Source organism: Xenopus laevis, chromosome 1L (assembly GCF_017654675.1).
Source record: "Xenopus laevis strain J_2021 chromosome 1L, Xenopus_laevis_v10.1, whole genome shotgun sequence".
NCBI classification, from domain to species: Eukaryota; Metazoa; Chordata; class Amphibia; order Anura; family Pipidae; genus Xenopus; species Xenopus laevis.
This window is the reverse complement of record NC_054371.1, coordinates 98785141-98800866: the sequence shown is the minus strand read 5'-3', so window position 1 is coordinate 98800866 and position 15726 is coordinate 98785141. Positions and strand designations below refer to the sequence as shown.

Below are 15726 nucleotides of genomic sequence, written 5' to 3'. Positions count from 1 at the left end.
CTAGGCACTCCTTGCACAATTTCTGAAAGAGAAGTCAAAACTATAATCAGAAGAGTTGTCCAAGAGCCAAGGATCACTCACGGAGAGCCTCAGAAAGACCTTCAAATAGCAGGTAAAGTTGTTTCAAAGAAAACAAAAAGTAATGCACTCGTCCGATATGGCCTCTATGCACGCTGTGAAGAAGAAGCATGTTGAAGCTTGTTTAATGTTTGCTATATGACATTTGGACAATGAAATTCTTGGTGAATATAGCCTGGTTAGATGAGACCAAAATGTAACTCTTTATTTAGAGAACAGCAAAGTTTGGAGGTGGGAACATCATGGTGTAGTGCTGTTTTTCAGCATATGGTACTGGCAGACTTCATTTAATTGAAGGAAGGATGAATTGAGAAATGTACTAGGACATTCTTGATAAGAATCTGCTGCCATCTGCCAGGATGCTGAAGATGAAACAAGAAACAGAGTGAACAACAAGACAATGATTCCAAACACACAGCCAAGGAAACTCTCAATTGGTTTCAGAGAAAAAAATAAAGCTGCTAGAATGGTCCATTCAATGGCCCAACTTGAATCCTATTGAAAATCTATGGAAAGAACTGAAGATCAGAGTTTATAGAAGATGCCCCTGGAACCTTCAAGGTTTGAAGACTGTTTGTGTGGAACAATGGGCCAAAATCACACCTGAGTAATGCATGCAAGTAGGAGTTTCTCCTTATAGCAGGAGCCTTGAAGTTGTCATTTCCAACAAAGGCTTTTCTACTAAGTATTAAATACATTTCAGTAAGCATGTTCAATACTTATTCTCTGTGTCATTCCACTTTATTACACATGACTTAGTTTATGGATTTAATTGTTTTTATTTCTTTGTACGTTTGGACTACTTGTGATGTTACCAACATTTGGTGTAAATTTATATATTGTTTGTTTGTTCAGGGACAAACGTGCAATATTTATCACACAGCTCTGCAGGAGGTACTAATAAAAGGCAATTAAGTGCCATTAACAATATAGAAGTCTGTGTGCCTGCACTCTCACACTCCTCCCTGGAGTTCCTTTTCCTACCAGAAGTTTGTGTATGTGTGGGATAGAAGGGGAGGATATTAATTTTGTGCAGAAAATACGGTAGCTGTGTATGCCCAAAGCCCTCTTTGAAAGTTTCTGAAAGTAATAGATGCTTTGTTGCAATGTCACTTCCGGTCCATCGACTTCACACCCGGTGAATGCGCACTTTCTAGGTGTGGACCAAAGAAGGTGGAATATGTTGGAGAGCCTGGGCTGCCCAGAAAAAGGGCAAAATGTTCTCCTCACAGAATATATCCAGGTTATATTGTGTATGTATTGTGACTTTTTATAGGCAGGGGATTTCAAAGAGGGGTTACTAGCCATTTAATATTATATGGAAGAAGAATACAGTCTAGTGCACTAAACTTGTAGACCTTAACCAATAGAGCCAACTCACATCTGTTTTCTTAGTTCAGATGTTATTGATTGATCTAGTCCATCAAATATTTGGAATAAAAATTTTCCTCTCATAATTATTTGGCCTCTTTGGCTTTGTTAGGAAAGCACAGTTGTAACAACAGAAGAAACAGACCCTGCTGTTTTAGTTGGTGCCATGAGTGTGAAAGAACGAGTGGGCTCTGAATAGTTTTAAAATGTATAATACTAAAATAGGTCAACTTATAGTTTTGGTCCTCTATAAATAATTTGCTATTGGGGTTAGTAACATCTAAGAACTGGATAGCTATAGGTTAACCAAGACTTCTGCCTATTATTTTAAAAAATCTAGCTGTATATATTTTACTTAATATATGTTGGGACAAAGGTCTCTAAGCCATTTACTGCCTAGTGATTTTGAACAAACAAATGCACTTAAAGGACCAGTAACATCAAATTATTTTTTCATTAGTATAGAATGAAAAATAAGCACCAAGGCAAATAAAACTTTTAAATTGCAAACCCTTTATTAAGAGAGAACTTACCAAAACTCCACTTCCGCTCCTCTTCTAAAATGGCGAAAGGGCAGTGTTCGATTTCTTCTCCTATTCTTCCCCTATTCCCAGCAGCAGGTACTGGGAGAGCCGAACCACTTACTCCCCGTCGATGTGCCCATCTGAGTGTGCCTGGGGCTGGCAGTCCCCGCTGCTGCAGGAGAAGGTGGAGAAGCCATGTAGGCACGCGACAATTTTAGACTCCGGTTGTTACTCTGAGCTCGCTGCTAACGATTCGGACTTCGGCTCCAGCTTCTGGCTCTCCGGCAGCAAGGGCTAGCTGCAGAATCCATGGATGAGGTGGGAGAGCGGAACCACTTGCTCCCAGTCAATGCGCTACCATTCTGCAGACAGGCTGAATGGTAGTAGTAGGCTGGATGTTTGCGGGTAGCAGTGGCCAGTGTATTTAGTAAAAAAAAAAAAAAACGAGCCGGTAGCACTCCCGGCTCAAAGGCAGAGCGGAATCCTTTTCTCTTTATTGACTGCCAAGCCAAAGTTTGCAGGAGCTGTCGAGCGCTTCCACGTCCTCCCGGGAGAGTGCACTTGGCCGTGTGAAAAGCAATGTAGTTGATCTCCTTGAGTTTGCGCAGCTCCTCCACGTCGCACTGGTTCTTCTTCACTTGCAAGTGATCCATGTGCTTGTGTACTGTGGTCCTGGGGATATTCTTCAGCAGATCGGTGCGCCTGCATGGCTCCTCCACCTTCTACTACTACCATTCAGCCTGTCTGCGGAATGGTAGCGCATCCACCTTATCCATGGATTCTGGAGCCAGCACTTGCCTCCTCTTCTTTCTTGTCGGAGGCGGAAAGGCTGGAGTCGAAGTCCCACTGCTGGGAATAGGGGAAGCGCTGCAGAGCAGACCTCAGCCTCCTTCACAAACTGTCACTAGAATAGCCAAGGAGGAGAAATCGAATACCGATGCATGGATGGTCGCCCTTTCGCCGTTTTAGAAGAGGAGTGGAAGTGGAGTTTTGGTAAGGCTTTGCAATCTAAAAGTTTTATTTGCCTTGTTGTTTATTTTTCGTTCTATGCTAACGAATTTTGAACTGGTCCTTTAACTTTTCACCATTTTGTGCTAGAGCCATCAATTAAGGGCAAAGAAATGTAAGATCTGAACTAATAACTTAACAGAGATGTTTTTGTTTTTCTAGGTAGAGTGGGGAGAACTTCAACAAAAGGTCAAAAAACAACCCAAAAAGATATTGAATTTGATGCAGAATGGCTTTCTTTCGGCACTGAGGATAATGCAGAGCATTCTTGTTTATCAGAAAATTTAAGAAAAACCAACCAGTTTACATACAACGAGCTAAAAGATGCGCATTGGTTTTATGACACTCCTGGAATTATAAAAGATGGCTGTGTATGTTTTCCTTATGTTTCCAACTGGGTATAACATAGATATGCAGGCTTTATCCCTGGTTTGTGTGTGTGTGTGTATGTATGTATATATATATATATATATATATATATATATATATATATATATATATATATATATATATATATATATATATATATATATATATATATATATATATTATATATAGATATAGATATAGATAGATATAGACAGATATAGACGAGAGAGAGAAAAAAAAACTTTGTCCGGATGAGGAAAATCCGATCCCACCAATAAACATCTGCATGTGACACAATTGGGACATCTGTAACATCCTGGTTTACGTTGGGAGGAAAGCCAGTTATCTTTTTTGGTTCTACCATAAAAGTCTGTTTTTACGAGTTTATCCCTCAAACTTCTGTTCCGCCTGTAGCCAAACATTAGGAGTTTGGTACAATGTCAATGTCTTATCCATGTTTATTATTGGCCAATTATTATAGACAGACTGTCTCAGAAATTCAGAGTTAGAGGAGTAAGTGGTGGAAAAAACCAATAGGGAATCAGCTTTGTTGGCCTTGGGTTTGTCCAGCAATAAGTCTTCCTGTGTAAATTTGCTTGAGAATAGCCCATTGAGTAGCTTGGTGTTGTAGCCCCTTTTTTAGAATCTGCGATATGTCTCCTGCAATTTGTGTTGTGCTGTGGCAGGATCACTGTTATTCCTGATGGTCCTCAGGAACTGCGAGTATGGGATACCCCGTATGGTCGAAGATGGGTGGTTACTGGCAGCATGTAAGATTGTGTTGCGATCTGTTGCTTCGCGAAATAGGCGTATACCTAATGAGTCCCCTGTTCTAAAGATCTGTAGATCTAAAAAATCTATAGTGAGTAGATTGTATGTAATTGTTAGTCTAATAGGGGAAGTCATTTGGTTAAGGTACTCATAAAAGTAGATAAGAGAGCCTTTGGTGCCAGTCCACATAAGGAACAGGTCATCGATTTAACATAAGTATATTAGTATCTCAGAGCCAGTTTTTGGAGCAATGTGCTCCTGCTCATACTTAAGCATGAAAAGATTAGCATAGATGACCCTCACACATAACTATTTTAGATTTGAGGATGCTTTCTACCTACAGACATAGGGAACCGCCATGGGAAGTACACCTGCCCCCTCATAAGGGGTGAGTGGAGGAGCGACTTTTAAAGCTGCTCTCCCAGCTCGCTCAGAAGCCCCTAGGCAACGAGCAGACCGGGTCGTATAGTGGCTCCTGGGGCTCGATCTTCCAGGGGCCCCAATGGCGCAGCAGACACATGGGGCTGCTGCTGCCTGCTCCATACCCGACTTTCTACTCACCATTGCGAAAAGTGTATTCACTGCTCAATAACTTTTGTATGTTGTTTTTGTGATTATATTGCAATTTTGGTTGAATGTAGTTTGCTATTCAAACTGTGATTCTGAATGCTGATTACACTAGGCAAAAAAAAACATTGATTTTTGTTTGATTTAAGTGATTTTATAGCATTTCGCTCTATTTGTTCGTTTTGCCCATGGAAATTTTGTCTGCTGTATATCCATTTGGGGCTCTCTATGGCGACATAGTTTGGTTTATCTAAGCATATTGGGCATCAAGCTGTTCAGTAGACCCTTGGCGTTCATAATTAGGATGCCTTTTGCTGGTACTTTACAAAATGTGGGGTATGTAATGGGGTAAAATGCAAGCTTTGTGACTATTTTTAGAAATTTTAAAAAAAAAGCGTTATGTTTAGCACAGCTTTACGGTTTGGTAGTTTGCAGTAGAAAGATGTATTTACCCATTTTAGATTCATCATATATATATCAAGTAATATAAAGGCCAATATTGGAGCAAAGTTTCCCCTTTAAATGGGCAAAACATATCAGATATTTAGGAGTAACTATTACCCCAAACATGACAGAATTCTACTATATACTACTTTTTATTCCAGCTCGTTCAAGAACCTACTAGGAATAACTCTCTTTTGGACCTTGTAATAACTAACAATACTGAACTCATCTCTAACATTTGTGTGGGTGAGCATTTAGGGAATAGTGATCATAACATGGTCTCCTTTGAGATTCTGTTGCAGAAGCAATTCTATAAACACTAAATTTCAGACGTGCAAACTTTGACAGTATAAGGGCATCTCTGCAACATATTAAGTGGGAAATGCTTTTCACAGGGTTAAACACAGAACAAAAATGGGAAGTCTTTAAAATGCTGCTTGATAAATATACTTGTCAGTATATTCCACTTGTAAGCAAGGAACGTCGTTGCAAAGCAAAACGTTTTTGGTTCAATAGAAGCGTTGGTGTTGAGGTGGGTAAGAAAAGAGGTGCTTTTAAGGCTTTCAAGTTAGCTGGTACAGCCGAAACATTTATAAGGTACAAGGAGGCCAATAAATCATGCAAAGAAGCTATAAGGCAAGCTAAAATTGCTATAGAAAAGGATATTGCAGCAAGCAGTAAAAAAATCCAAAATTATTTTTTAAATATGTTAATAGTAAAAAAATGAATCAGGAAGGGGTGGGACCCTTACTATCAGAGGGGGGTCAGCTGGTTGATGAAAACAAAATAAAAGCGCAGATTCTGAACTCATATTTTTCATCTGTCTACACAAATGAGGAACCAGTAAGTGAAGGTTTCCTTCTTAACAGTCCCAATTCTAGTAATACAACTAATGATGCATAGTTCACACATGAAGAAATTCAAAAGAGACTAGAACATGTTAAGATTATCAAAGGTCCAGGGCCAAATGGTATTCATCCCAGGGTAATTAGCGAGCTTAGCTCTGTGATTGCCAAACCTCTTTACTTAATTTTTCAGGATTCATTGAGATCTGGCATAGTGCCGAGAGACTGGCGAATTGCTAATGTGGTGCCTCTATTCAAAAAAGGATCCCGTTCTCAGCCTCAAAACTATAGGCCAGTTAGTCTGACATCAGTGGTAGGAAAGCTTTTCGAAGGGTTAATAAAGGATAAGATACTGGACTTCATAGCAAATCATAATACTATGAGTTTGTGCCAGCATGGTTTTATGCGTAATAGATCTTGCCAGACTAACTTAATTTCTTTTTATGAGAATGTAAGTAGAGACCTCGATTCTGGGATGGCAGTGGATGTGATTTACTTAGACTTTGCTAAAGCATTTGATATAGTGCCACACAAAAGGTTACTGGTTAAATTAAGGAATGTTGGCCTGGAACATAGTATTTGTACCTGGATAGAGAACTGGCTAAAATATAGACTACAAAGAGTGGTGGTAAATGGAACATTTTCTAATTGGACCAGTGTTGTTAGTGGAGTACCACAGGGCTCTGTACTAGGTCCCTTGCTTTTCAACTTGTTTATTAATGACCTGGAGGTGGGCATTGAAAGTACTGTTTCTATTTTTGCAGATGATACTAAATTGTGCAGAACTATAGGTTCCATGCAGGATGCTGCCACTTTGCAGAGTGATTTGTCTAAACTGGAAAACTGGGCAGCAAACTGGAAAATGAGGTTCAATGTTGATAAATGCAAGGTTATGCACTTTGGCAAAAATAATATAAATGCAAGTTATACACTAAATGGCAGTGTGTTGGGAGTTACCTTAAATGAGAAGGATCTAGATAACACGTTGTCTCATTCTGGGCAGTGTCATTCTGTGGCTACTAAAGCAAATAAAGTTCTTGCATAAAAAAGGGCATTAACTCAAGGGATGAAAACATAATTATGCCTCTTTATAGGTCCCTGGTAAGGCCTCATCTGGAGTATGCAGTGCAGTTTTGGACTCCAGTCCTTAAGAGGGATATAAATGAGCTGGAGAGAGTGCTGAGACATGCAACTAAATTGGTTAGAGGGACAGAAGACTTAAAGGTAGACTGTCAAGGTTGGGGTTGTTTTCTCTGGAAAAAAGGCGCTTGCGAGGGGACAGGATTACACTTTACAAGTACATTAGAGGACATTATAGACAAATAGCAGGGGACCTTTTTACCCATAAAGTGGATCACCGTACCAGTGGCCACCCCTTTAGACTAGAAGAAAATAACTTTCATTTGAAGCAACGTAGGGGGTTTTTCACAGTCAGGACAGTGAGGTTGTGGAATGCACTGCCGGGTGATGTTGTGATGTGTGATTCAGTTAATGCCTTTAAGAATGGCTTGGATAATTTTTTGGACAGACATAATATCAAAGGCTATTGTGATACTAAGCTCTATAGTTAGTATAGGTATGGGTATATAGAATTTAATTAAAAGTAGGGAGGGGTGTGTGTATGGATGCTGGGTTTTCATTTGGAGGGGTTGAACTTGATGGACTTAGTCTTTTTTCAACCCGATTTAACTAACTATGTAACTATATAAACTTTACTTCTCTATTAGCATTAGCACAGGAAATGGCTGAGAAGAATACAAGCAATTAAAATGACTTTAATGACAACATTTTATTTTTATTTACAATCTTTAAAGAAAATAAAGAAAAAGTACCCCGTATAATTCCAAACTCTTTAAGTGCACCACCCTGTAATTATACTGCGGCTTGTAAATTCTATTTTTAGAATTTAAATCAAGTTAAAATTAATTGTTAACTAATACCTAAATTATAGGTGATACTTATTGTGTTAGAGTGCTTGGTGCCTGGTAGGAAAATCATAAATCTTAAAAAAACGTATATTATCGATTTGAAGGAAATAAATCCTTAAGGATTACAAGTGCTAGTGCTTCCAAAATCAGGAGATTTAATCAATCCTTAACAACAGTGTATAAATATAAAGTGTCAAGTGCTTCAATTAAATCGTTCAAAATTACTAAAATTCCTTAAAAGTACAGATGCAATTACTCAGATAACCATAAAAGGCTTAATTGATTTCCTGGAGCACTTGAATTCATTAATTAGAAGGATGATGAAAAGTATAGATGGTGGAGCTGTCTCAAAATCCCTATCTCAATTTTTTTTTTCTCTTTACCAATAATGATACCAGGGGTTTTCTTTAAAAAAATTAAAACACTGATCAAAAAATTTGTGTGGGCAGGTAAACCCTCCAGGATTCAGTATAGACCATTAATATACTACCAAAAGAGAGGGGGGGGGTTAGCTACCAGATGGCATCTCACTCCAGCTAAATTAAAAAATATATTTCCAGATAATCCAGACATATGTTGGAGATGTGGCCAAGAAATAGGAACACAAGCCCATATATGGTATAAGTGTGAGGCTCTGAAGGAATACTGGGGTAAGATACTACAAGCAATAGCTGAAATTACACATATTACAATTAATGAGAAGGATATAACATTAATCTTGTTAAATATAGTTATGGAAAAAAACAGCAAATACTGTAGCATGTCGGACTCCCTTACCTTGCACTTGTTAAATGCAGCCAGATCCTTCAAGGAATTGTTCAGTGTAAAAATAAAAACTGGGTAAATAGATAGGCTGTGCCAAATAAAAAATGTTTCTAATATAGTTAGCCAAAAATGTAATTTATACATTACATTTTTGGCTAACTATATTAGAAACATTTTTTATTTGGCACAGCCTATCTATTTACCCAGTTTTTATACATATCAGGTCAAAATATGTATTTCTAAATTGTCAATTGTCCTGTGTATATTAGGCAGTGTATCTTTTAGAATTTTTTTCTGTACCCAGTTTCTTTCAGAAAAACAGTTTTTAGAAAAATAAATAATAATAAAGAAAAAAAGTTTGCATACTTTTAGGGGGTCTCATGTCACATAATACACATACCGGGTGCTTATATTGTAGTAGCCAGAGTGTCATACGTTAGAATTCATATGCACTATTTGGATTTGGGGGTCTCTGTATGCCGCAAAGTTTGGTAATACTAAGCATATTGGGCATCAAACTGTTTAGTAGACCCCAGGCATTCATATTTAGGATGCTTTATGCTGGTAATGATGCATGGTCGCTACGATGCTGGAAAGTTGAAGCTTTGAGCCAATTTTCAGGTATTTCACCAAAACCGCCAATTTAGGGAAAGCCTTGCGAATTAGTAGTTTGGAGCAAAAAGGCATGGGTGCCCATTTTAGATTCAGTAGAATGTGTACGTTCCAAAAATATATGGTTTTGGGGGTAAACATATTTCTGTGTTTTTACCCCACAAAAAATGCAGTCAATGTTTGGATTTTTCATTAGCTGAAGTTACCAACAGGACTATTTGTATGCGCTAACTTCATTTTGGGGCCTCTAAATGCCTGATACTTTGGTAATCCTATGCACAATGGGCACCAAACTGTTTGGAGGACCCCTGGCAATCATTTAGGGTGCTTTTTCTTGGTACATAATGATACATGGGCGATATGATGCTGGAAATTTGAAGCTTTGAGGAAATCTAAATTTCTTATTTTATGTAATATTGTCTATATTTTACTAGCTGTAAAGTTTGACAAAACTTATTTCTGTCCCCGTCCCACGTCACTTCCGGTTTGATGGTGGTCGGCAGGTTGCGGATCCGGTTGCAGATAAGGCCGTTGAGGGTCCAGGTCAGGTAGCGGATCAAAGTGGTTAAATATGGGGGCTGCGGGGTAGGGTCCGGGTCTTAGAAATTGGTTCCGCGCAGGACTCTAGTCAATGTGTTGATTTTTCATTAGCTGACGTTACCCACAGGAATATTTGTATGCAAAGTTCATTTTGGGGCCTCAAAATGCCAGATACTTTGGTAAACCTATTCACAATGGGAACCAAACTGTTTGGAGGACCCCTGGCAACCATATTTAGGGTGCTTTTTCTTGGTACGTAATGATACATGGGTGATATGATGCTAGAAAGTTGATCCTTTGAGGCAATTTTCAGATATTTCACCAAAACCGACAATTTTGAGAAAGCCTAGCGACTCTGTAGTTTAGTGCAGAAAGGCATGGGTACCCATTTTATATTCGGTAGAATGTGTCCTTTCCAAAAATATATGGTTTTGGGGGTTAAACCTATATTTCTGTGTTTTTACCCCACAAAAATTGCAGTCAATGTTTTGCTTTTTCAGTAATTGAAGTTACCCACAGGACTATTTGTATGCGCTAACTTCATAATGGGGTCTCTAAATGCCAGATACTTTGGTAAACTATGCACAATGGACATCAAACTGTTCAGTGGACCCCTGGCAATCATATTCAGGGTACTTTTTCTTGGTACCTAATACAGTGTGGGATATGCGGAGCAGCAAAATAAAACCTTTGAAGGGATTTTTCAGAATTTTGATGTATTTTTATAAAAACTGCTACATTCAGACAAGCTTTGATGTTTGGTAGTTAGGAGTAGAGAGACATAGTTACCCTTTTTGGAATCGGCAGAATGCGTACTTTTCAAAAATAAATGGTTTTCTGGGGTAAACCTACTGTTTCAGAATTGTTTTGCTTTATAATCTAAAGTATGCCGTTTTCTGCCTTCGTGTCAAATTAATTATTTTCAGGCAATTTTTAGTGACCGTAATGCTGGTAATTCTAAGAGTATACATGGCAGGCCAAACGCCTTATAAATACTGTGTGTTAAGGCAAACTTGGACTATGTTGTACATGTTGCTCGAAGTAGTGAAATCTGATTTGCAACTTCAGCATCACCATGTCACTAAAATGTCACTCGTTTAAACAATCAAAAAGTTATATGGGCAATCTAATTATGTGTTCATATGCAATATTATTTTTGCCTTGGTAAATCTTTACCCACATTGTGGTATCTATTGGTGCATGCTGTCCGTCATTTTTCAACAGCAAATTATGTAAATGTAAGTCCTCTGTTTTAACCAAGTGATTTTTTTCTCTTCTTTTGTGCCTTCTTTATACCACAATGTGCAAAAAATTTGCAAAAAGGCAAATCTGGGAGCTGGGACCAGTTAGTACTAAAATGGGCTAGGGTCTAAATACAAATATAAAACAATTCCTTGTAAGTGGTACCTTCACATGATTGTATTTATTTTATGCTTTAATATTTTCATTTTCTAAAATATGTTTAGCACTGAGCTGTGATTGTTCAAAGGCATATTATGCATATTTAGAGGAATATGGCTTGGTTCTTGCGTGTATGTATGTATAACTTTATTTGTAAAGCACTGTTAATGAGGCACAGCGCTGTATAGTACATAAAAATGCACAAGGTAAGGCATAGTCAGCAGGCACTGGACTATGCTAATGTTCCAGTGCTTCAAAAGTTAGGCTCTGTTTTTTCTTGAAGAGATTGACAGAGCATTTCTTACAGAGAAATTCAGGGATGGAATTCCAGAGGTAAGGAGCAGCAAGATATAAGGGTTTGAGACAAGAGGTGGCAGTGGATTAGGTGTGAAGAGAAGGTGACTCTGAGAGGAGCGGAGAAGAGGACCAGGAATATGTAGCGAGACGAGAAGAAATGCAGTGAGGAGCAGAGGAGTGAAGGGCTTTGAATGTTAGTAGAAAGGTTTTATATGCTATCTTTTGCTTAACAGGCAGCCATGCTAAGGATTTTAGTTGGGGTGAAGCAGGTTCCCTTTTAGGGGAGAGCAGAAGATCCTGGTAACAGAGTTTAAGATTGATTGGAGGGGAGAGAGATTGGAGTCAGGAAGACCGGTTAGGAGGAGATTGCAATTATCTAAACGGGATAAGATAAGGGCAAGGATTAGTGTTTGGTTGTTGTTTGTGAAAGAAAGGGCATATCTTGGCTATATTGCCGAGGAAGAAACGTCAGGTTTCTGCAGTATTAATGTGACTAATGTGATTAGAGAAGGAGAGGGACTGGTCAAAGACGACCCCCAAGCAGCGTGCTGAGTTAACTGTGTTAATGGTTATGCCATCAATAGTAAAGGTAAAAGGAAGAGAAGGGCTTGGCTTGGGTGGAAAGACCATGAGATCAGTCTTGGCTAAGTTGAGCTTGAGGTGGAGTTGGTTCATCCAGGAAGAGATAGCTATTGAGTAGTCTGTGATCTTGGTTTCAACGTCAGCAGTTAGTGAGGGGGTGTCTAAATATATCTGAATGTCATTGGCATACTGGTGGTATTTAAGGCCAAATTAAGATATAAGGTCTCCTAAAGAGAGAGTGTACAAGGAGAACAAAAGAGGACCAAATAGAGAACCTAGAGGCACCCCCATATTAAGATGGAAGGGGCAGAGGATTCGTTTGCAAATATAACATAGAAGGAGTGGTTCGAAAGGTAGGAATAGAACCAGGCTTCAGCTTGATCACGGATACCAATTCAATGGAGAATTTGCATTAGAACAGAATGGTTAACGGCATCAAAAGCAGAAGATAAGTCCAGGAGAATGAGAATAGAGAAATTCCTTTGGCCTTAGCAGTCTGGAGATCATTTGCAACTCCACATAAGCCAGTCTCGGTGGAGTGTGCAGGTCGAAAGGCAGACTGCATAGGGTACAGTTGGACTGCATGCACATTGCTGGTCTTTTAAGATATTTTCTAAGTTGTTTTTCTTTAGGTACTTAACTTTTTAAAGGATAAAGAAGTAAAAGCTGTATTACCAACAAAAGCAATCATCCCTCGGACATTTATACTCTCACCTGGTATGACACTGTTTCTGGGGGCTTTGGGACGTATTGATTTTTTACAAGTAAGTAAAACTTTTGTTTACACAAGCATGAACTTGAGATACTGATACTTTGGGTTTTAATTTAAAATTTCTTATATTAATGTCTGTATACAAATTACAAATAAATACCCTTTTGTTATAGTGCTATTTTATTTTTAACATTAGCTTTAATATTGATATCTAATTGTCTTTCTTTAGAGCTTTCGATTTTATATATTTATATGCTGTGGCTTGTGGGCCATTAGCTTCGATCCTATGAGGAATATTTATCAATTTTAGTGGGGGAAGCAATTCTACATTTCTGAGTTTTTTTGTTTTTTTTTATAGTATATTTAAGAAAAAACTTGGTCAGAATAGCCCTTGTTGGATTTTGTCTTGGAAAAAAAGCCACACATAAACAAAAGTCACTTTGTTCCATTTTCATTGAGGCTTGAGGGAAAGTATAATAATGTTTCATGTAGAAACAATATTGCATTTTTTTCCCAAGGAAAAGCTTCCTTCTGTCTGTAATTCCTTATTTTCATGGTAAATGGTCATATAAAATTCTGGTTCATCACAGCATGTTAACATTCTGTCCTGTTAATGCACAGCAGTTTGAAATACGATTCAATGAAAACCAAATCAAGTAAGTTTAAGTGAAATATTTAAAAATACAGTAGTATTCACATATGAATATGTGTGAAAAATCATAGCAATTTTCTCTCTAAAATTATCCAAATTAACGGAAAGATTCTTTATCCGGTAAACCCAAGGCCACGAGCATTCTGGATAACAGGTCCCATACCTGTACTAGTATTCTTATGTATATTGCATAATTTGAACCTGGATATTTTAAGTGTGTGAGATTTTCTTTGTTGTCCTTTATTTAATGAAGCATCTGAATTCAATTTTGCAACCTGAATTTTCAGGGTAAAAGGTCAGCATGGTTTTCGGTTATTGCTTCAAACTTGCTTCCAGTCCACATAACCAGCTTTGATAAAGCTGATGACATATACAAGAAGCATGCCGGTGGAACATTACTTGGTGTAAGTCCGTTTTATTTATATTTCTTTTACAGTTTGCAACTGTATTATTGTGGGAATAGCATGTGGAAAAGTTTTTCATATAGAGAAGGGCAAAATAATTATTATGCAACCAACCAGTTGGTTAAAGTTTTATTAATGAAATAACCTGACATAGATATTATGGTTAGTTTGTATAAATATCCAAAGTTTAAAGGGGCAATTCACTTGCATCCACATTTATTGACTTTACTGAGGTATTTAATAAGTGTGGGAATGAAGTCAGTGGAAACAATATGGTGTCCACAATTGGCAAACACAGACTTTTCTTCAGGCTTGCTATAATAAAAGTAAGCAGTTTTGTACAGAATGTATATGGTGTTTGTCAAGGGGCTAGAGTACATAGTAATTTGGGAAAGTTATACATTATGGCATTTTTTGTCCTTTTAGGACAAGGAAACTGCTACTGATTAAATGCATGCATTTTTTATATATCACCCCAGTTAAACTTGCTAAATTAGATAGGTTGGACACAAATAGGTGTAGAGAGGACCTGGCAGACTTGTTTCACTTAATTCTGGTCCTGCCCAATACCTACCATCTACTGGAAGGAAGTCTATATTTTGATAAAAAAAAATATTTTTCACCATAGACCCAAAGTTATGCTTCTTTGTCTGATGAATCCTATTGCTCAGTAGAAATAAATAGGAAATCTAGTTAGACTCTGTAGATCCTTCACTAAAAAAAATGTTCTAGCATTGGAGAGGCCTATCTCCTCCTACAGTTCCAAGTGGCATAATCATGATAAAATAATCCCTTTAACTAAACTAGCATACCTGGGTCACTCCTGACATTGAGGCAAGATGGACATCCTTGACATAGGCTACTAGGGGTCCTTCATGACCATTGCTCACACAGTCAAATACCCTCTGACTTTCCAAATGTTTCCACATACGTTCATACTCCATTATGAGTTTGAGCTTGGAGTCAGAAAAGGCTATTTTTCACCTCTCTGAAGCAAATTGGAAAGACTTCAGAGTTTTTTTCTCATTTGTATCAACTAGTAGTTACAGAGATCTTTATTGAAATTTTTATAGTAAAAACTTGTAAGCACTTCCTTCAATGCGGCCACCGTAGTCTATAAAACTACATCAGACAAACCGTTCAGCACACTCGCAAACTTTACCCACGATCCAGAGGAAGGACAAAAAAGCCCATCTGAAGCCTCTCCAATTTGCCTCAGAGGGGGAAAAAAATCCTTCCTGACTCCAAAATGGCAATCGGACTAGTCCCTGGATCAACTTGTACTATGAGCTATCTCCCATAACCCTGTATTCCCTCACTTGCTAAAAAGCAATCAAACCCCTTCTTAAAGCTATCTCATGTATCAGCTTGTACAACTGATTCAGGGAGAGAATTCAACATCTTCACAGCTCTCACTGTAAAAAAAAAAAAAAAACCCTTCCGAATATTTAGGCAGAACCTCTTTTCTTCTAATCGGAATGGGTGACCTTGTGTCAGCTGGAAAGACCTGCTGGTAAATAAAGCATTAGAGAAATTATTATATGATCCCCTTATATATTTATAAATAGTTATCATATCTCCCCTTAAGCGCCTCTTATCCAGCGTGAACATCCCCAATTTGGCCAATCTTTCCTCATAGCTAAGATTTTCCATACCTTTCACCAGCTTAGTTGCCCTTCTCTGTACCCTCTCTAATACAATAATGTCCTGTTTAAGTGATGGAGACCAAAACTGTACGGCATATTCTAGATGGGACCTTACAAGTGCTCTATACAGTGGTATAATGACCCCCTCCTCCCGTGACTCTATGCTCCTTTTAATACAGCTCAAGACCTTATTTGCCCTTGATGCTGCTG

The 15726-nt window shown here is 38.1% G+C and overlaps 1 protein-coding gene across 2 annotated transcripts in view; it reads left to right on the top strand.

The window, feature by feature from the left end:
- Nucleotides 1-15726, top strand: part of noa1.L (nitric oxide associated 1 L homeolog) — a 61936-nt gene that overhangs the window by 28940 nt on the left and 17270 nt on the right. Inside the window, exons 4-6 of one of the 2 annotated variants that reach the window (XM_018253942.2) lie at nt 3144-3352; nt 12735-12866; nt 13754-13870. In XM_018253942.2, the coding sequence (XP_018109431.1) occupies nt 3144-3352; nt 12735-12866; nt 13754-13870 (458 nt within the window). The remainder of the gene's footprint in view (nt 1-3143; nt 3353-12734; nt 12867-13753; nt 13871-15726) is intronic. The other variant, XM_018253943.2, reaches the window with a different exon arrangement.